At 47.9% G+C, this 23,028-nt stretch overlaps 1 protein-coding gene across 4 annotated transcripts in view; it reads left to right on the top strand.

Moving 5' to 3' along the window:
• Nucleotides 1–17,032, top strand: part of bcor (BCL6 corepressor) — a 44,097-nt gene extending 27,065 nt beyond the window's left edge. For all 4 annotated transcript variants that reach the window (XM_034289662.1, XM_034289663.1, XM_029116567.2 and 1 more), the window contains 5 exons: nt 9,070–9,236; nt 9,343–9,488; nt 12,627–12,704; nt 14,378–14,531; nt 15,713–17,032. In XM_034289662.1, coding sequence (XP_034145553.1) covers nt 9,070–9,236; nt 9,343–9,488; nt 12,627–12,704; nt 14,378–14,531; nt 15,713–16,022 — 855 coding nt within the window. In that variant the 3' untranslated portion in view covers nt 16,023–17,032. The remainder of the gene's footprint in view (nt 1–9,069; nt 9,237–9,342; nt 9,489–12,626; nt 12,705–14,377; nt 14,532–15,712) is intronic.
• The last annotated feature ends 5,996 nt before the right edge of the window (nt 17,033–23,028 follow it).

Raw genomic sequence — 23,028 nt, 5'->3', positions numbered from 1 at the left:
TGATGTGCTCGTTCACTTGGCAAAGACCCCGGAGCACAGCCTGCCTCGGTTTATCACACCGCCGCCTGCGCTCTGTCACACACACACAAACACACACACACAGCAGCGACTTCCCCTCCCCCAGTCCAGGCCGTGCCCGCTTGCTCGCTCTCCCTTTTTCTATACCGCTCTCTCTTTCTCTTCCTGTCTCTCTCCCGCTTCCTCTCTCCGGCGCTCTCTTGGCTAAGCTCTTCCTCTCTCGTTCGGACTCGGTTTTAAGGCTTGCTCTCTCCGCCCCTCCCCCGCCCCCGTTTCCTCCTTTCCGCTTTATTCCCGGGCACACGCTCCGGCGTTAAAGCTCTCCCCGTCAGCTCTCGCTCTTGAACCTTTATGGCTCGGCGAGGTACGTTTTGGGAAAGAGCGAGCGCTGGATACGGACCGGTTCAGGCTGTTAAGAGCCGATGGGCGACACACCTATAAAGACGGGGAACAAATAGATGTACCTAACTGCCGTTTTGTGGGTGAGAGAGAACAGCGCTGCCAACGTAAAACCCTGCAGCCAACTGGTGTGTAATTCCACTCTAATGGCTTTATAATGTGCCTAGGTGATCAGTCAAGGCCGTGCGTGCGTGCGCGTGCGCGCGCGCTAGAGGCAGTGAGGCATGCGATCCAGACGGAGCTCTTTGATTTCCTGCGCGAGGAGAGGGGGAGGAGGGTAGATTTAATCCTGCAGCGTCCACGCCCCCCCCCCCCCCCCTCCCTCCGCTAAGCCCCTCGGCCCCTCAAGCCAACCCTCCCTCCCTCTTTCTCCCCGCGCGGCGCCGCCAGACATGGCCGCCGTGTTGTTTGCGCGCACACTCGACGGCGTCTTGTTTTTTTCCATCCTTTGGGTTTTTTTCTTTCCTCCCCCTCACTTCCTCTCTCCTTCAGCTGGCCCCCGCCAGGAAGCGCTTTTCTAACTGCCTGCGTGTGATAAGCCACAAGCAGCTCCCTGGGGCCGCCGGCTCTCTCACTCACACACACACACACACACACAGAGCATGGAAAGCAAAAGAGGGTGGGGAGCAGCCCGGGAGAGCAAGAGCGGGGCAGGGAGGGGGAGCGAACGTGCGGGAGGACGACAATGAAATACGGCAGGGCTGCGAGGCCGGGCTTTTGACACGCCCCCCCCCCCTCCTCCTCCTCCTCCTCCACTCCACACACTGGTCTCGCCCGGCGGGCTGCCTGCTTTCCCTCCAAAACAAATTCCAGTCAGCAGAGAAAAACTGCGCAGCTCCGTCGGGATCTCTCTCTCTCTCACGTGTGTTCTTCACACTTGTAGCACTTTAGTGCTGCCTTTGATTTCACACAAACGTCACACTCTCGCGTGCTCGCGCGCGCACACACACACACCACTCCGGCTTCGGTGCGGAATCTCAATTTTTGTGATGATTCCCATCTGGGAATAAGGAGGCAGCTGGCAGTGTGTGTGTGTGCGTGTGTGTGCGCGTCCGTGCGTGCGTGCGATGTGTATCTGCGGTGAGTCGGGTGTGTTTGCGCTCGGCTTTGGAGCACACTGTTTGGGAGTGGAATGAGAGAGGAAAGCAGGGCGATGAGACGTGATCTCGGTGTACGGGTGCCTCTCAACTTTGTTGTTGTTGTTCTGTTTGCCTCTGCCTGAACTGTTGACATTTGCTGGGATTTTCAAATCGTAGAGGAGACAGCGTATATTGCAAAAAGGATGTCAAGTGTGAAAATGTACTCACTTTGATTCACTTCTGCCAAATGACTTAAATGTTGAGTGTGTGTATCGGTTTAGCTGTTTTCTGGCTGACAGATATTCCGTGATATATTCTGATGAACTTTTAGTTAAAACCACCTTAATCAGATGATACACTGCGCCATTACAACCCAATCCGAGATTTTCTGAAACCTTTTTGGTTACGGTGCTTTTATTAATATTGTAACCGGGAGGGAGCCACCATTTCACTTCAACTTTGAGATGTGGATGATATTAATTCAAATTATTTGCGTTAGTCGACCAGTGAGTCTTTCAGATGATCATTTGGCCTCTTGTCGTTTTAAAGTGAGCTAGATTCCGTCATTGTTTCACTGTTTGTAGAAGGAAGGATTTGTTGAAAGGTGCGCAGAACATCTAGAAATGGGGCGACAGTAAGAACAGGTCCCGACAGTCTGTCTCTCTCACACACACACACACACACACAGCCCTAAAAGGCTTCCGCCGGCTGTCTCTCTTGCAGTCAAGCCTCTCAACACACACACGCGCGCGCACTCTCTCACACGATCGCTGCATATTTCATGTGCGTTTAGCCTTTGTGATGCACGTCGCGCCACACGAGTGGTCGCTCGCTTGCTCTCCATCTCTCAGTCTCTGTCCTTCCCGAGGGTGTGTACCTGTTCAATGTTAATAAGGTGGGGTTGTAAATGAGTCAGCGCTCATTCTCTTACTTGCCCGGGGGAACAACATACACACACAGCAGGAGGGACACACCTGATTGTAGTCATTTGCCCACAGTTGATCACATGCTTACATGTCAAAATCATCTGACTGTTAGCACACATGCCTGCCCGTAAAACCCCATTCTGTCGTTTTTTTTACTTCCTCATGAGTTCACACGAATGACCTTCGAACACACGCGCGCACACTTTGTGCACATTCAATAAAAACAGTCATAAAGGCAAGCAAACACCTATGTCCTGTGAATACATGCTCACGCTATCTCTTTCATGCGCTTCCACACACACACACACACACACACACACAGGACCATGTGCCAGGGTGTTGCTGTAGAGTGTTATCACGGCCTTTATTCCCTTGCCTCTCGTGACTGACCTCGGAGGAACAGCAATTCAGACACTGCCCCAACACACACACACACACACACCCTGTCTCTTTATATTCCCACTTCTCTTGTGCGCCTCCCTGCACCCTGTCACCCCCTGTCTGCCCCAAACACACATACTGTTCACTAGTTAAGGTTTAAATAGAGGTCAATAATGAAGGAAACGCAGGTGGGTTCCCTGGGTACAAGCTGCTTTATTGACAAAGACGAGATCAGACATGACAGACCTCTTGCGGAATATCTGTTAGGGTTTGGTTTATTTTCTCCAAAATATGACTTTGACATTTTCTCCCCAACACAACTTGACAGTTTTCAGCGTCATAATGTGCCTTGCAGTTATTGGGTACAGGAATCCCATTTTACATATGAAAACATCTCAAGTATACAGTACATGGTGTAGATAAATGTAGCCATTACCTCAGTGTTGCTGACACAGAACAAGTGTTCTTTTCTCAGACTTTTCTCAGACTCAGAGGAACATGCTTCCTTGATCTGGCATAGTGCTCCTTTCCACTGCGGCGTGTGATGCACAGGGCTTTCTCTGGTCTGGTGGTGAATAGGAGGTAAAATTAGAACCACCAGTCGGAGAGCTCTGGACCACACGCTTGGGGCTTTCACTTCCTGATTTTTTTGAATGGTACCAGCCTAGATAATGTTCAGGACACAATGGAACATTTTGTTTGCCTGTGTTGGGTGTTCTACCTGGGGTCCAAACAAGAATTAAAAGCTCGCTAGGTGACAAATGGCATTGTCTCAGGTTGGAATCTCTCCAGCATATGTACTATGTATTTATTAAATTCAAAAGGCTTTATTGGCGTGGGGTGTTACCACAAACAGTATTGTTGTCAAAGCAAACCTGTAAAATCATTGACGACATAGATAATTAACTGTTTTCAATTACAAGGGTTATATTGGCATGGGAGACATGGATGTTACCAAAGCAAGTGGAAAATAAGAAATATTGAAATACTAGGCTAAATGACAGAAGTGTGGAAGGAAACCAGATTCAAAGCAAACATTACTCTCATCTCAAAAAGAAAAAGGATTTTCACGTTACATTTTTATCCACACAGTCTTGTAAGAATCTGCAAGTATTTTTAAGTGTTCATGAAAAGAGAGACACTAAATATTGATTATGTTTACAATATTTGCTCTGAAATGGTTGCCCTTTCTTCATGGCAAAGGGTTTCAAATCTTGCTGCTGTGATTGCACATTTCGCGTAATGGATAAGGAGGTTTCTCAAGTCTTGTTTTCAAATTCATTGTGGGTCTTTGTGATCTGTGGGAGAAGTGTCTCTAATATGGTCATACGTTAGACAGGAGATTAGGAAGTGCAGCTCGGTTTCCACCTCATTTTGGACAATGTGTAAGTAGTGGTACCTCTTGGTTGCAAGTCCATGCTCTCTGAGTACACAGTCAGGTTTTTATTTATTTGGTGTCAGTCACAGTGGGTTGGATAATCTGCCGCTTTGTGCTCTCATTTTAAGGCAAGATCAAATTCCATTTTCTTCCTATTTTTGGTTAATTCTTTCCAGTGTCAAATAGTTTTGTTTTCTCATGGGGTTTTTTCGGGGGGAGTTAACAATGTTTCTGTCCTGGGGCTCCGTAAGGTCTGTTTGTGAACTGTCTGTAGATAAAAGCTTTGATAGTGAAGGTTTGATGATCGCCCTTTGTTGAGGTGGGTGTGAAATCGAATAACTGTTTTCACCCTTTTGGTCATTATTGTGTATAGTCCTAAATCTTCTCTGCATGAATCGTTTGAGGTGTTACAATGTACTATTTGGAGTTTGTCCCATTTTAAGAATTCTAGGTATAATTCTTTGTTTGGCTCTTGGGCAATGGTGTCTAGCTTGAATTCATGTTTTTTTTGGAGAATCATTATATTCTTAGATTTACTGTCAGGGCCCAAGTCTGACAGAATTTGTGCAGAAGATCTAGTTCCTGCTGCAGGCTCCCCTTGATTGAAGACTGAAGCATCAGGTCACCTGCAAACAGTAGATATTTTATTTAGAGTTCTGCAGACTTTAAGTACCCTCGCCAATTTATTAATATAAATGTTGAAAAGAGTGTGACTCAAGTTGCCCCCCCACCTACTCTGAGGAAAGAAATTGGTGTTTATGGCCAATTTTTTCTGCCCACGTATTGTTTGTTTACTTTGACTTCATTGTATTGTGTGTTTTCCCCCTGACACCGCTTTCCAATAATTTTTACTGCCAGCCCTCGTGCCAAATTCAGTCCAACTTTTTTTAAATCAAGAACGCATGAGAGGACTTTGCTTTTGTTTTGTTTGTCAATTAGTGTGTGCCGGGTGTATACATGGTCCGACGCTCTGCATTTTGGTAAGAAGCCAAATAGACATTTGCTCAGGATATTGATTTTACTGTGGAAATGTTGGGAGTCTGCCGTTGATGATTGCGCAAAGGACTTTCCAGAGGTTGGTAATTATCGTAGTCACATTTGTTGGACTGGGATGATCGGACCTTGGTTCCATACATTGAGGACGATGCCAGTGGCAAAGGTAATGTTGAAGAGGTTAAGAACGCCCAGAGGATTTAATTTGCGGTCTGTACATGTTACATTTTGTATAGCATATCGTCAACACCACTGGCCTTCTTGTATTGGATGTTTTGGATTTTGTCCTTTCAATGCAAAAATCTAGGTCAATGTAGGTCTTTCAATGCAATCAGAGAATCCAGTGGATTGTGGTTGTCTGATTCAAAGTTTTGTATATCATCCTGTATTTTTATGTTGTTGGTTTTTGTTATATGTCCCAAATAGTTTGAGCAATGGTTTATCATAATCTTCTGTTTTTGATTAGTTTGTTGTTTTTAAGTGTTTTTCCAATTTCCCCCAACAGGATTTGATTGTATTGATTTTTCAATCATATTGAGCTGTCTTCTGACATACCGTTCCCTTTTCTTAGTGTATCTCTGTGCTGTTGTAATGTTTCCCTAAGTGAAGGAGAGCCTTCTGGTTTTTGGGGTGCTTATTGGTTTCCCAAACGCATTCTTCAAAAAAGAAATCTCATTCCTTTATATCATTAGGTTTGGATTTTTTAAATGTGACATTAGTGGAACTGTGAAATCTACTATTCAAGCTTAGTACTGCTGTCTCCATGTTTTGAATCCCCCTCTTGCCCGCATTAGTATTCCAGCACTACTTTGAGACTCGTCTGTGCTATTCATTTTAGAAACCTGGTAGGAAGTCGGGCGGTATGTGGTTGATGTGGTATCTGGGTGATGAAGGGGTTAACAGTCCGTGTGTAGCGGAGGTGGGTAAAGGGGGTGGGGGGGGGTAGGCATTGATTGCTGCCGTGTGCTGGAAGACCATCAGCCCTGAGGAGGAAGAGATTAAAGAGGCCTATCAAAGGAGGGGGAGGGGTGTTTTACCGCAGAGGTAAAACCGTGCTCCTTCTCCTCATCCTACTGCGTCCATTAAAGTTTGGCTTTATCGTGTGTTTAACGCCCCGCTTAGCTCTGTCAACTGACTAGTCTGCTGGAAGTAAGAAAAGGTATCTAGGCTTTGGTCCGCTGCTGTGATTCTTGACACAGACGGACATAGCCACACCAAAAGGAGCCATAATATTTTCCATAAATGAACATAGTTCACTCAGACTGTTTAAGAATCTGTTCAGGTCTGGTTAACGTGATGGTCTCCCATAGGGATGAATACAATAGCATCTGGGTCTGATTTGCTCAGTTCATTGAAACCAACAAAAATACGTAAGGTCTAAGTGTTCTGTTTGTCTGTGTTGAACTCCACTTACCATATAGATGCTGGTTATACAACCATTTTCGCCATGTGTTTCAATCATTTGATTCATAAACATGACTCACGCGTTCTTGTAGGTTGAGTGTTGCAACTGGTTGTTCAGTGAGGATGTGCGTGTGTGCGCGCAATTAAGTCTTATCTGAATATATTTCAGGCATGCACTAATGTTAATAAAATAAAGGTAATGAAATGAAACAAATATAACACATTAAACAGAACCATATAAAAATTACTTCAAAGGTCAAAAAAGTGTTTCTCAGGAGCGACATTAAAAAAATCCATCTCCTACCGAAACAACAGTTCAGCCAATGCTGGCTCCATCATCGTGACTGAGCTGCATGTATATCTGGTTTCAGGTGGCTAAAAGGGGCAGTAGTTTCGCTGACTCTAGTCTATGGTAACTACCAGCTAATGTTGTAGGTTAGAAATGACCTTACCACAGGACAGAAAAACGCATAGAAGCAGCTCTCAGACTGGAGGCCAACAACGCCCTTGGCTCTAAGCACAGACCTCTTGGAGACTTGGAGCTGAAGGAAAGTGTGTTTTGCTGAAGAGATCAGACTGGAGAGGAGAGCGTGTTTCGGTGTGGAGAACTGAGTTACGGAAGAGGTTTCTGGGGAAGAAGTTGGCTTTAAGGACTGTGTGTATTGGTGAAGATCTTGGCGTTAAAGGACTGGTGAAGAGGAAACGTAGGGTCTTTGCTGAGCGCTGCTGGAGCTGTGGTTTTTGACAAGAGCCCTTTGGAAAGTCGTTTGACGGATGCTGGTCGTTTGAACACTGTTTCTGCTCTGTATGGTCTATGTTGTTTTCAGCCAGGCACGCCAAGCCCACTGCCAGCTCTTGCTGTTTAGTGCTAGTTAAGTTACCGCTGCGCTGGCGCTAGCAAAATTGGACTCATTTGTTGCCGCGGCAGCCACACGACACGTGTGTCTGTCTCTGTGTATGCGGTCGGTGGGTGGGTGTGTGTATGCGTACGCGCTGGCGGCAGAGCTCACATCACGATAGGAGGGAGCCGTGCGTGAACGGATTCTCTGAATTCAGGTCGGGAGAGAGGGCGCGTCAAAGCTGCACTACGCTAGCTGAATGCTAATGTCTCTCTGCTCTTTGTGGAGCGCTGCAGCTAGTCTCGCTCTCTCCGTCACCCTCCCCCTCCTGCTTCTCTCTCCGGCTCTGCTACCCTGGCTCCATCTGTTTGTCTGAGCGGGCGTGTGCGTGCGTGTGTGTTTTTATGCTAGCCATGCGGCGTAGCTCTGACTGACACAGGTAAATGAGCAGACAGACAATCCATCACAATGACTGGGGGAAGAGACCGCTGTTGACTTGCGGTCTAATTGGCCCTCATTCTCATTCTGACCGGATTGGACCATAAACACTGTTGGACTCCATATTTCAGGGAGATCTCTCATAAGGTCCATGCATTCATATTCCGCCTGTGTTGGCACATGATCTCCTTGTTTTTGACAGTCCTCGGTCGGCAAAACTTCCACCGCAAACCTTCCATTTCCGTTTTAATTCCATGCGGTTTCGACTCGGGCCAGGCACCAACAAATTAGAAAGGGTCAAGTGAGAATGAAAGTGAATTGGATTTCAATCACTCATCGATGGAGAAATGATATTCAGTTTTGAAAGTTTCACCCATCAGTTTGATTTTGTTTCATCCCTTTCACTGAGTTGCAGTGGGGGGCAGTACACTGCTTTCCTGCTGCGGGGTTAAATGCTTGGCCTGGTAGGAGACATTCCGGCTCAAACGTGCTCTCCAGTGGCTCATAATTCCAGGTTTTTAGGAGCAAAACTGAGCGGCCTTTGTGGAGATGGTCCATAACTGGGCTGCCAGAGCCATCACATACAGCCATCCAAATCCATTACCCAGATGTTGGTAGAATATGCATGGACCAGTTCGAGAGGGACAGATTGACTGGGCTATTTTGAGCTGCCCAGGCCGCCGTTTGAAAATACTTATGGAAATATGAAAGGCTTGGCGGACACTCCGCGGCATTTGCATAGAGATGGGAAACTGAGCGGATGTTCCTGTAATGGCTTGCCTTCCACTGCCCCGGTCGACAAGATGACAAATGGAAGCCGCACACATCCAGTTCTCCGGACCAATCCCAGTTCCATTTCTTTTTGACACTGTCTTTTGATATTACCCCTGGCTAAACGGGGCTCAGAAGGGTAGGAGCAGCGAAGTCTGTTGGGTACAGATCGTCTAATAAATTCTTAGAATACGAAGAAATGTCTCAGTTTGACCTTAGATACACACGACCGGCCAAACCGATCAGCGTGTCCTAATTTCCGCCGTGGATTGGCATCAAATTGACCCCGCGTTTCTGAAAGCGCTACGGCTATGGATAACATTAGCGATAATCGCTTCCTTAAGTGTCATTGAATCCCACGGGACGCTGTGTCCCCATGGGCCTAGTTCCATTCAGCTTCCTGTGATCTTCTGCTAACTCCGCCCCCTCTGTCCCGGTTTCAGGAAGTGGTGCTGTACTGCCTGGAGAACAAGGTGTGCGACGTCAACCACCGCGACAATGCCGGCTACTGCGCCCTGCACGAGGCGTGCGCACGTGGCTGGTTGGCCATCGCTCAGCACCTGGTGGAGCACGGCGCTGACATCAACTGTAGCGCCCAGGACGGCACCAGGTACACACACACACACACACACACACACACACACAAGGCATTGTCTCACAGCACAAACACTCTCGCTGGCCCTGGCCTTTCCGTAACACTTGTCCCCCTTCCCCAGACCCCTTCACGACGCCGTGGAGAATGACCACCTGGAGGTGGTGCGCCTGCTACTGTCCTACGGTGCCGACCCCACCCTGGCCACCTACTCTGGCCGCAGCCTGCTCCGCATGACACACTCCCACGCCATGGACGGCTTCCTCTCCGGTGAGAACATGCCCGTTAGCACACCTCTGGGGGGGGGGGGGGGGGTTGTTGTTATCGTCCAAGGGAGTCGCCCGGGTTTAGCCCATTATCTGGTTACTTAGCAACAGCTGTGTGAGTTGGGGTGTGGGGGGGTAAGCCTGTGTTTAGAGCCAAGATGATAAGGTTGACTTGAAATGAGGACCAGGGCATAGGATGTACACCGCCCCGCTATAGAGAAGTGTAGGGTCAGGCCTACACACACACACACACACACACACGCGTGCGCCCTTGGACAGATATACCAATTGGGGGTAGAGGACAGCGTTCCATTGAGTGCTTGAGAACACCGCAGTGAGCCAGCATCCCTCCCTCCCTCCGTCCTCCTCCTTCACGGCTATTTCAGGGCTTTATTAATCAGCCCTGCTCTAGCGCAGACACACACACACACACACACACACACAGCGATTGCCAAGCACTCCTCTCACACTCCTTTTACCCAACATGAACTCCCCTCGCTCACTTGTGGCAGGGGGCACCTCCCTTATTCCTAAACTCTTTGTAATGTTCATTGTTAATGTCTTCTGGTTTATTGTTTATTTCACTAGCTTCAGCAATATAAACATCTGTTTCCATGCCAATAAAGCCCTTTCAGTGGCACGAGTGAGAACACAACAAATCCAATCCATTTAGGTGGAAGGGGATAAAAAAAAGAGGAAAATGGATGAAACTTTATTGGCTGTGTTCAAAGCCACGGTGGTGCACGTTAACGTTACTGCCCTGTCGCTGTCCCTCCCATTTCTGTTAAATGACATAGGTGAGACTTGATTGGCATGGAAACAAACATCATTTCCCCTGATTTACATTTCCTCCCTTTCTGGTTCTGTCTCTCCACCTCTCTTTTCACTCATCCTCAAGTGAGATTTTAGTGCCGCTACTTTACATAAGCCTGTCCACCAGGAGAGAGAGAGAGAGAGAGAGAGACACACACCCCCTGTCTTCCGTCTGGCCTCTCTGGGCCTCCAACAGGGATTCTCTGGGAATGTCTTCCCTAATCCCGTTCTTTATTTGGCGAGGTAGATTCCTCATCCCAGACTGCCGTAGCAATGTCAGATTACAGTGGTTTTAATCTGACACCATACCCCCGCCCCGCACGCCGGCCTACGTGTCGAGCTGCAAGTACAGGTGTGGACGGATGACACGCCCGGCGTGTGATTTACGGCAGAGGTCGAGATGTATCGGCTGAGACACACACACGCGCACACACACACACGGACGGACACGGAGAGCCCTGAGAGCAGAGCGCTGCACCGTCATGACCCACATTACCCAGTGAGCCTTCTGGAAGGGGGGGGTGGGGTGGGGGGGTGGGGGGGTGGGGGGGGCAGGCAATCAGAGCCCAGCACCTCTCCTCTCTCCCACTCCGCTCTCCTCCTCTAATCACCACTTCCCACTTAGCATTTAAAACGTCTGCTTCCCTACGCAGCCGAGCCGTGGCAGCCAGCCTGTCATTTAGAGCCACAGTGCTGTACGCTTCCCCCGGAGGGCTCTCTCTCACACACACGCGCACGCACACACTGCAGAAAGACGTCACAACCCTTCTCCCAGTTATCTACACTGCTGTATACAACCAGCCAGCGTTTCCGATTGATCACCCGCTGGTTTCAGTTCAGCGGCGCTGCCGCGGTAACGGCCGTATTAAAAATGTCACCGCCAAAGTGTCTTTGGCCAGTATTTCCCGTAGCACGTCCCAGTCAGGGCCGGCCCTCCCCTAATTCGCCGCTGGCAGAGACGGGGCTGGGGGAGGGGGGGGTGGGGGAGGAAAGAGGCTTGAGACGAAGCTTTCCACTTGATTTATCAAGCTCTTGTTCCCTTCCTCTCTCCATCTCAACGCTCGGGCTTTGTGAAAGAGAGAGAGCCTGCGAGAGCCTGCGAAGGACACGGCAAGCGCAAGGAAACTAGAGAGCGCGACAGCGGGAGTGTGAAAAGGAGGGAGCGCGACAAATAGACGGAGTGTGAAAGCGCTGGAGAGGGAGAGGGGGAGAGAGAGAGAGGCGAAACGGAGTGAGCAAAAAGGCGTTAGAGAGGCAACGAAAGACAGAGAGAGGGAAAGAGAGCGTGAAGGAGGTAGAGACGGAGAGAGAGAGAGAGAGAGAGAGCGTGGTAAATCAAAAGGCTTGTCTGGATACGCTGTCTGCCCGTCTGATTTACACTCCCTCCCCTCCGCCTCCTCCTTGTTCTCCCTCTCCCCGGGAGTGCTCTAATCAGCAGCCAGCACAGCCAGCGCACCTTTCCCCCGTTCGCTCTTCCATCCGCGTCTTCCCTTCTGTCGCGCTCCTCTCTCTCTCTCTCTCTCTCTCTCTCTCTCGCTGCACGGCGGTGCGTGTGTGTGTGCGTGTGCGTGTGTGTGTGTGTGTGTGTGTGTGTGTGTGTGTGTGGATTTTTTTTTTTTTAATGAGGCTTGCCTGCTGAATCCCTGAACAGCTGTAGCTGGCCCGGAGTGGCCCCTGCCATTGCCGCTGGCGCCGCCAAGCCACCCGCCCCGATGCCAAGCCCCCGCACAGCTGCCCCCGCCGTCGCCCCTGGGTCCCCGTACGCGGGCTAGGGCGCACGCGCTCGGAATGCAAATCCAGCGACCTGCTGTCCAACCAGCCGGTGCCGTTTCTTTTTTTTCTTTTTTTTGAACCTGTCCGCCTCGTACGTAGGGAACGCCCGGCGATTTGAAATGGGGTTGTGTGCGTTTGAGAGTGAGCGCCTGTCTCTAGCGGCTTCCCAGGCTCCCGAGTGAAATCTGATTAGAGATGCGTGTCTGCACATGAGCACAAAGACGGACGCCGTGGTGCTTCGTGCGTGCGTGCGTGCGTGCGTGCGTGCGTGCGTGCGTGCGTGCGTGCGTGCGTGCGTGTGTGTGTGTGTGTGTGTGTGTGTCGAGGGAGGCTCATGTCCCCTTTCCCTCTCATCTACAGCTGTGGCTTTCCTTATTATACTTTTCCTTTCTTTTCATCCCTGTTTCTAGCAACCAAACCATGTAGAGCTGGATGTCTCTTAACACAAATATGTCTGTCTTTCTCCCACTCTCTACCTGTGTGTGTATCTCTCTCTCTGGTATCTTTCTCCTTCTCTGCTGCGTTCCAGTTCTAACCTATCTTTTCATTTCTCCAGAGTACTTTGCTGACCTGAAGGGGCGTGCAGATGATGACGAAGGAATCTACTGGGAGTTTTACGGCAGTGCCGTTTGTGGTGAGTATACACACACGCACGCGCACATGCATGGAAGACAAGAAAAGAGAGATTAGAGGAGCAGAAAGCAAAGCGAGAAGACCCTCAGGCAGATCTCTGTGGGAGTCGTCTTGGAGGAGACAAGCATCGAACCAGGACAGGACGAAACCAGAAAGAGAATCATGTCTGCTCTCGTATCTCATAGATTTTACCTCCCAGCTATGGAGCGAGCTACGCTTTCATGCCTCTACCCCTCCTACCTCCAAACCACAAGTGGCTCATATTTAATGCACGCGATAAATATTGATGGCCCTGGCGGGAATCGAACTCACAACCTTTGAATTGCCGGCACGGCGCTCCGACCGAACTGAGCTACATGCATCCCGATACCGCGCTGCGAGGTCTTCGGTTTTAACTTGGGATGCGCTGATGCTTTGAAGAAAGAGCGAGAGAGAGCGCACGCGAAAGGAAAGGAAAAGACGGAAAATCTAGTGTTTATCAAGTTGGCGGAATGGGCTCCTCTCCAGGACAACAAACTCTCCTCCCTGTTTTCATCTCTCCATCCAACCCTCCCACTCCATCCTCCACGCCGCAGTCCTGGAATCACTGGAATGTGAGGTCGCTTTTCGCTGCCAGTTTGTCGTCTATTTTTGGGACTGTCTGTTTAAGCACCGCCGCCACGGGGGGGGGGGGGGGGGGCAATAGCGAGAGGAGAACTGAAATCACGCAACAGAGCCTAGTAGACACCCACTTAAAGCGGCTAATTAATCCTCCCGCTACCTCCCCTCTGCTTCCCTCCCGCGCCGTCCTCCAAACTGTCAATTGGCCCCCGAGAGCACCCCCTGGGTTGGGCCAGACGAGCGGGAGGACATCTGACTTCCAGGGAGGACGAACAGCCAGAACATGCTAATACCCTCCGCGGCGCTGTGAAGCAGAGACTGGGGGAGGGCTATGATCGCTCCACACTTGCATTATTCAACACACACACACACACACCCACATACTGTGGCCTGTGGGCTGAGTGGAGCAACTGTAGGAGCCCCAGGGCAACACCTGGACGCTGCATGCCATCAAGAGGGAGGGAGAGGGAGGGACAAACGGACCTTATGAATGTTAATTCCAAACAAACGGCCATATTAAACCATTTTCACAAGGTGGCCGCGAACAGAACCAGCGCACTCCTGTAATCAGAATGATTTTGGTATTCATAGTTCTGATTAACGTGCACATTTTCACCGCCGCGGGAACTCATCTGAAAGAGGTTTACATGGTGGATTTTACTTCCGGAAGTCACTGGCAACACTTGGTGAACACGGAAATGTTTTGACAGTACTCACATTCCACTTCGCCGTTACCATGCTGGAAGAATTCCGCCATCTTTTTACTGCCCTCCTTTTATGTAAATGTGTATAACTGGTGGTCAGAGAAAATCAAGGCTAATTTTCCGGTGCAGTGTTCTGGTTCGTTGGCCAGGGAGGGTGATTGAACTGTGTTCGACCTGACCCGCGCCACAGGCTTCTACATGGCCTGCCTTATGTAGCTCGAGGAACACCAGTGTGTGTACAGGTGGGGGAGTTGGGATGAGGGTGTAGCACTCTCCGGTCCGTCTCCACTGTTCCAGACAACTTGTGTGCGTGTACTGCTCCAGAGTTGTGTTTGAACCGTGTGTGTGTGTGTGTGTGTGTGTGTTGCAGAGTCGGGTGAGGACCCAGCAGCCTACGACATCCTGGCCAACCCACCCGGTCCAGGACAGGAGGAAGACGAGGAGCACAGGGAGGTGTTTGAGTTCGAGTTCTCCGACCGACCCCTCCTCCCTTGCTACAACATCCAGGTGTCCCTGTCACAGGGGTAAGTGTCTGTCTGACTCCGTAAAGCGGGAGAATAGGTTTTCGCTTTGCAGTCAGCGACGCAACCAAGCCGCCACTGCAAGAATGGAACGCGTCGTCATTCTCCCCAGTCTCCTACACGGCCCTCTCCCTCCCTCTCCTCACCCCCTCCAGTCTTCCAGTGAGTGTAATTAAGCAGGCGAGAGGAGGAATCATTATGACCGGCGTATCGATGAAGTCATTAGTCACACCTACCAGGGTTGGGGGAGGGGGGGGGGTCATTAGCCGGGAGGCTAGCAAAGGGTCCAGGGGGGTCGCCACGGGAGGAAATGATTGATGTAGTGAGGGGGAGAGGGACTGGAAGCGCAGAGCTCTTTAATAATGTGCGCGGCTCTGATATGAGAGAGACAGAGAAAGAATGGCTTAGTGAGAGAAATGGAGATGGAGGGGGAGAGAGATGGAGAGATGGAGGGGGAGAGAGATTGAGAGATGGAGGGGGAGAGAGATGGAGGGAGACAGGGTGGGGAGAGAGAGGGAGAGGGAGAGGGAGAGGGAGGGGGTGGGTGGGTGGGTATAGAGAGATGGAAATTACAGCTACGCAGCAGCGCGGCAGGCCGCCGTTAGCTAGAGACGTGCGCGAACGCAGACAGCTAGCTAATTGCCTCCCACACAGTCTTCTTCACACCCATGCCTACCCTTCCTCTCCTAGACCCCCCCCACCCTCCCCGTTTCGGCTGCATCCAGTTGTTCTGTGTAATCTTCTTCAGTCTGCTCTCCCCCCCCCTCCCCCCTCCTGGCTGATGCAGTATTAATGGCTCTCCTGGGCTGTGGGGCCGGCCTGCGCTGCCACACACACACACACACACAGAGAGGCTCCCGGCAGCGCTCATATTTCCACCCCCCCTTCCTCCTCCCCCCTCTCCATTCAGCCGCTCCCTGGCCCCAGCGCTATGCAGCTAACCATTTCAAGTGCTATCGATTGGCCAGCGCCCGTTTGAGCACGCATACATGCATACGTTTGTTGGCTTACACACATCGGCCCTCGCGTAGGGGTTATTCAGACAGCGTCGGCGTGTTTACGCATGCGGCGGCTCTGGAAGCCCAGCCGCGTGATTACGCCCGCCCGTGCTGAGTAGCCGGAGCCCAGGGCGGTCACGTCACAAGTGCGCTAACCCATTCTCCCCCCTCTCTCCCTCACCACAGTCCCAGAAACTGGCTGCTCCTGTCAGATGTCCTGAAGAGACTCCGGATGTCCTCCAGGGCGTTCAGGGCAGCCTTTGCCCACCTGGAGGTGGCCACCATTGCAGAGGCGGAGTTCTACAAGCAGGCTTCCCTGTCGCAACTCTTCTCGTGCCCCGACGAGCTGGCCGCCTTCCTGCCCGACAGCAAGGAGCTGCTGGACCTGGTCGAGACGAGCTCGGAGCTAGCCGCGCTGCTCGGCTCGTCTCTCGAGTGCCTGGATAGCCGATGGGAGCCCAAAGTGGCCCGGGCCAAGGCTAAGGCCCGCTTATGACCCTGAGACACACAGAGGCCGAGTCTCAACCACATCCCTCTTCTCTACTCGTTCTCTGCTTTCCACAAAGCTAAGAAGCATTGGAATTGTGTTGGTGTTGGGATGATGCGTTTCCAATACCAGTCGTTTCCTTTCAAATCTGTGAGTTGGAGGCGAACACACATCCACTTTTTCAGGAGGAGGTGAAGATAATTGGGACTAAGCCACATGCACGCTTGCTGGAAGTGTATATAGCGTATCATCCCTGCAACGACTGGACATTGACATTTTGGACAGTATCCCTTAAATGGAATGGACTGAGCGCCACACAAAGGACTTCATTTTTGTACAAATATATATATCTATGTATACACATCCCGCGGAGTTTTATTTGTTCTATATATAAATATATGTATAAATATATGTATATCCTCCATATGGTCTAACTGCTGCTCCAGTTGTCATGTTTTTATATTTTGATTGACAGGTTGTGGTTTCAGCCACTGCTTGGCTTGACATTCTGGAACTAGGTTAGACTAGGCTTGTGTACAGGTCAGGATCTGTTAGAGTTGAATGTTGACCTCTGAGGTTAAAGGTTATGGTTTGGCAATGCATGTGGCTTGAGGTTAACTGACCTGTCTGTCTGACTTTGTGGGTAGACACAGAAAAGAACCCTGACAGAAGAATTAGCACTAATGGTTTATCCCAAAGATTTGGGGATTTTTATGTTTGACATTGTGTCCAAAAACCTAGCTTTATTTGTCTTTTATTTACGGCAATGATGGATTAAGATATTGATTCCTTTTGTAATATATTAATTGTAAGATACTACATAACGCATTGATCGAAGAGCAAGAATCATGCTTGAGCTTGTAAATAAGGACTTGACCATTTCAGTAACTGTATCTTCCAACTGTGTTTTTTTTTTGGTCCATTTCTGAGATGTATGTGTTTAAACTTTGTAATTAAATATACTATCATTTGTATTTATATTTTACAAAAAATGTCCTTTAAATAAATGGCAATAACATTGAAACTCTATTATTCACAATGTCAACTTTATTAGGTTTCCACAAACGTGTATATTTTCAGATCTTCCCGCTTCCCGTTAATTCCCTCTTATCACATCAACATTGTAAATGAAAATACAATATAGCCGACATTGCTATAGGATTAAGAACAACTGAGAGACCTGGATGTATAGGCCTACTGTAGAGACGAACACTATACAGTACATGACGTGACCATTTAATAGACTCTTTCCTTCTTGATTCCGGGAATCATCTAGCTACTTTGGAGAGTAGCATCATATTAATAAAGGTCTGAAAAATACTCTATTATTCACGTTTGCTGCTATTAATAACCTTCCTTCTTGGATCCTCTTGTCTAGAGATACAACGCTCTCATTCAGTCTTCCCTATATTCTTGTGCAGAAGGCATTGTGGGCTGGGTTTTTTGGATCCATGTTTTGAACGTTTAATGTTTTTGCCGGATTTCTAGACCGGTACGTTGTGTTTGTCGTACTTGTTTCGCAATGCTGCAGAGTGGATGAACGCACCGAGAAAGGGCATTTTCACTTTGGATCGTCAGCCCTGCTCTGTTAAAGTGCTCTGATTGCTACGGGGAGAGTAGTGCTAGTATAGGAATTAGGGGTGCGCCGAGTACTCCGACAAAACGAGTATCGTTACGGATTTAATTCGGTAGTTTGATGTCATTATCCGAGATCTGATCAAGATGCTGAATACCAAACATTCTCGCACGGAATGCGCTCAATTGGGTGATTACACTGTCAGTAAAGACACAGATGGGAGTGGACGTTGAGACTGCTGCAACGATTGTATTCCCAGGAGCTCTCCCAGACACACGTACATTTTACCGAAATGTATTTGTGTCTCGCAATACTTTTGAAGGGAAAGACACTGAAGCACTTAATTTTTTGCAGGAAATTACAGCGGTGGCTCTAAACCCATACGTTTTTTGTCCGACCTGAGTAGGCCTACTTTGCGAGTTGGGATGGTGTGCGACGAGAGCCCACACGGGCGCGCACTTAGTTGAAACTGACGTGTTAGAATATTTTCCGAACAACAAATTATTAGAAGATAATATAAGTAATGTAGAAGTAAATATAAAAATGCTGTGGCATAGGAGAGCTATTAGAAAAGAAAATGTTGCCACTCGAAAAGTTAAACAACTACTCTGGGCAAATTAAGTAGAAGGCATAGCCATGCATATATTAGCATGTTTTGTTAATATAAGGGTTATAAAAATTGGGCTCGTGCATTGGCTATTTGAGAAGTCAGGGCTGTTTTTAAACTAGCAACATATTTTGAATGAGTAAAGGAAAGTGCAATGATAAGCGATCTGAACGAGGCGCATAACGGGCGGATGAAGTAGGATTCGCCCTAATTTAAAACGCACTTTCAGGGTTTCTGATCACGAGTAGCCTATCTCTTGTGATACACGGATTGTCTGCTTTTAAGGATACCAGTACGAAGAGATCAGCACACCTATGAAAAGAATATATACTTTGGCTGTTAAATGGCCTATTCTAGTTGCTGGCAAATTCGTATTATTGCTATTAAACTAGGTTATTGAGCGGAAGTCAAATATACGTTGCTAGCTCAAATGGGAACTGGCTTCCAGCTCGTTTGCTGTTGTCTCACTTTTATTAATCTAATAATGGAAATAACCAAACCAGATGCCACATCATAATATTTTATAGCTTAGTTGATTATATCTATGACCAGACTCAAAGTTCTGCCTATTTGCCATGATCTTACGCATGGATATCGGTTGCAACAAAAGTAGTCAGATATAAGTAGTCATATGCTAGGTGTTTTAGCTTGCTGGACATCTGTCTCAAAGTAGATTATTTATAAATGTTCAGTAGCCTAATAAAGCCAGCATACTTACAACGCAACAAAAATCCTCCCGAAATTTCTACGTATAGCAAAAATGCCCCTCAAATTTAAAATATTTCCTATTCATAACTCACCAGACGTTGATTACGAATAACATTCGCAATAAATGTAGATCTTGTACTTCTCGTTTGTGCTACTTTTTTAAGTAGACCTGTTAGAATTACATTGTAATGTACCTTAACGTAACTACCATACAAATTCGGCTAGGACAGCCTTGTGTAGGCTACTATGTTATAAATTCTCCTGAGACTGGGTTTATTCTATCATGGTTGGTTCAAGGAGTGATGAAATATTGGAGAAAATGCTTAGATATTGTGCAATCTTTACTAAAACTAAATATATTCGCTGTATCATTACTTTTTAATGCACTTGTTGCCATTAAAAGGGGTATTGTGTAGAATCCTGCTTATCAGTGGCGTCGTTAGCCCTTGGTGTCCGGGGATCTTTTATGAATAGCCCCGGATCTCAAATGGAACAAAAATAATATATTTTAAAAAAAAATAGCCCCTGATCTATTCATTTATAATTCTGATCCCGCATTATTACAATGTAGACGTGTAGGCCGCTAGCGTGTACATCTAACTTTTCCGCGTGTACATTCAAAACCCGGTACTTTCTGTCCCGGGCGGGGCGGGAGGGTGGGCTAAGCCCCAAATGTTTTGTGATCCTATAGCGTCGCCTCAGCTGCTTCTAAACAGTAACGCGACTTGTCTGGTCCTCATCTTCCCTAACCGAACGAGGCCGGTATATTAGCTAGTCCAGGGTGGTTTAAGGTGGGAATTATGTACTGCGAGTGTTCAAAGCGAGTATGAGGAGATTATAAATCAATACAAACAGATAGACGACCGACGAGAAAGTTTAATAGCAGAATGTCAGTAATTCTGATAAATTTTGTCGAAAATTATTATTTGAAACAATGAATTAAAACATTTACAGCAGACGCGTACCCTACTATTCGTTTTTTGTATTTTTAATTTTAATAGTAGGCCTAAAGTCAAACTTTTGAATATTTCCCATTTAACACTTTTGTCCCCCAAAACAATAACGTTTGCTTTCAAATAATAGGTCTAGAGTACCCTATTATAAGGTGGCCTAAAAATAGGGAGGAATTCTGTCTGTGGTGAGTTTGTGCTCGTGCACCAGACTGCTAGTCATACAACAGCGAGCATCCTGGTTTGTGGTTCCGTATCCAGATCCATGTTTTACACGCAGGCAGACCAAACAAACACTGCCAACAAGTTGACACAATCTGCTCCTGCATACCAGCGCCTGATTATAGCACTGACAAGCAGTAGCAGAGCCTGTTTGCATCAGATGGATGTTGTTTAATCTGAGTTGGCCATTTGTAACTCCCATTCTTAAAAATAAACCTTTGCTTTATATCTTGTTGCTTTACACCCACTGTTATGTCTAAGTGTAAGTACATAATTCATATTTCATATTTTCTATAAGCCTTTTAACAAGCCTATACAGGTCTATATATGTGTGCTAGCACGATCCTATCAGGTAGACATGACCCATATCCAGCATTAATATAAAAAATAAATATATATTTTAGAGAGATTTAGGCTAGAATTATCAATTATGCAAACCGGTAATGTTTTCTCTTCTGCCACTCCAATTAGTGAACCTTTGGCTAGATTTTTCCCACTCTGGGTCTTTTTCAGGGAAATGTGTGTAGGCTACTTAATTAAAAAACTATAAATTACATTAGCGGGGGTAATTATTTCCTTTCCCTCATCAGATTGGCGGTAGCGCGCGGGCTAATCCCCTGCTTATCTATTAGCTGTGACATTGGAGGCGCTGGAGCACGGCGTTGCGGGGAGGGAGGGAGAGATAAAGGAGGCCTTGGCGGTTGCCGAGGGCTGTTCCTGAGGCGCATCTGTTGAGAGTCGGAGGAGAGGGCAGAGCGGGGGGGAGCATGCACGCGCTCTGCATCACATTTTTACTGCTGTCGTAAAGCCACGCACACACAAACACAATCTCACGCGTATAAATGCGTGTGCTTGTGTCTCTCAAGACCGAGGACAGGGGGTGGGCCAGGCAGCGCGCGTAAAGCGCTTGTAGTGGAGAGACGCACATTTTCTAGTTTTGAGCTGGAAGGGGAAGAAAATCTCAAAACTAATGAATTCAGCCGAGGCCTTTCAGGACGCCACGCAGTGCGGTGCCGCAGCACTAGGCACGAGAGAGCGAGGGAGGGAGAGAGAGGGAGAGAGAGAGAGTGTGGGTAAGGTGTTTGCAAGCAATCTCAGACGAGAGCGGGGGAGGGAGCCTGACTGAAAGGATCGCATTATTCTGCTCAGCAAAGGAAATCGGAGAGTGCCGGTCTCTAGGGGCCCTTGGCTGCGTATTATAAGAGAGCGAGAGAAGCAAAGAGAGGGGGAGATAAGTGGAGAGAGAGAGTGGGGGAGGGGGCTCTGAGGTGAAGTGTGAATTGTGTGGTCGGAGTGTGTATGAGAAGTCTCGTGTTGCGTGACAACTGACAGAAACCGACATTCATTCCATACTTGGCTTATCTTATATAATTACATTAGAATAGGCAAGTTAACCAATTGGTTAACAATTATCTATTGGTATTCACACACGTTTACCTGCCCCAGAGGGTGGAGTTGAGTGTGAGGCAGAAGGCTTTAAGTATGGCTACGTACACATTAATGCGTGTGTCGGAGCTGTTCACTCTGGTTTGTAACAGCTACCATCTGCTATCCCCTAAAAGACGTGATGAAAGGTAGGAAAGGAGAGGGCCTGTGAGTGACAAGACTTTGAGATCGGAGTGGGGAAATCTCTGGATGTGTGCCTGTATTCTACAAAGAGCAGACCAATGCAGATTTAATAGGGACAGTTGGTGATTAAAAGCATACCTTAATTAAATGTGTTGGTGGCAGTTGCCATTGAGATTGATTTGAACTCATTTGACAGTTCTATTTCATTAAGGAAAGGCTTAAGTTCTATTCTTTCAGCAATGACTCATACATCCACCCAACCCTAGCACCAGCCAGACCCATCAGGCCACGCTAGGCTCTGGGCTTCATCGCAATTCTAATGTTCTAATAATGTTATTATCAATGGACCATTACCCTAATCCCAGTGACCTTCTGACCTCTGTCAGTCATCACATGCCCCTTAATGCATTCAAGACCAGTCTTCCCCCTTCATCCCTCTTTCTTTGATTTAATCTCACTCTCCACTTCTATCTATCACTCATTCTATGTTCTTCTTTCTTTCAGTTCTTCCTATTCATCTCTATTCAGCTCTCTGTCACCCTCTCTTTTTAGAGGCTGTCTTCAAATTAGGTTCATCTCATCTAAACTTACGTAGCACGCAGTCTGCTATTGGGAGTTATATGTAAATAAGCAAAGGCCAGTGAGAGCTCCGCTAACTCTAGAAAGCATTAGCCTACACAACCATACAGATATGGCGGCAGCAGCAATTTATAAGCATCTCAGAAACAGCATTCGTTTATAAGATCTTTAGCGCAGGGATCTCTCTCCGTCTCATAAACACCGCTGGCTCGGCTTCCTCTGTGCTCAGCCGATTAGAAACGCGTCAGATTGAGGGAAAGAGAGAGAGAGTGAGAGCGAGAGTCGAGACAACTGAATACACACAGCGCCGTCCGCCCACTCGCTCCTCTTGTTTCTCGTTGCTCCAACTGTGTGTGTGTTTCCACGTGTATTCATTCTTGCGTTTACGTGCACGTGAGCAATAAAAGCGGAGAGCCTTTCGACCGATTCAATTAAACGTAAACGGAACAAATATCGACTGTATGAACTTGGAAGTTGGTATAATTAGAAAAGATGCCTTCACCCAAACTTTACCTGGTGCCTACACCTAAGCAATAGTGCGGATAATTTCAAACAGTTCTTCGTTTGCAGAAGGTTTCTTTAGTTTACCTCTGGAAGGTGCTGATGTTCATTAGAATGCCAAAAAACTTCCATACTCACTCTACAGGTGTTTGTGTGTTACAGATCCGGTATAGAACCTGGACAGTGTTAGTCTGCCAAAGCCTGTATAGGTTTGGAAGCTAGCAGTTCAGTTCAGCAAGTTTGGGTAACTGATCAGTCAAGCACTGTGAACCAAACAACGTCCACTACACACGTTCTCTCTCT

Source organism: Esox lucius, chromosome 22, assembly GCF_011004845.1.
Source record: "Esox lucius isolate fEsoLuc1 chromosome 22, fEsoLuc1.pri, whole genome shotgun sequence".
Lineage (NCBI taxonomy): Eukaryota > Metazoa > Chordata > Actinopteri > Esociformes > Esocidae > Esox > Esox lucius.
Note: the sequence above shows the minus strand (reverse complement) of the source record. Positions and strands in the feature narration are given on the sequence as shown.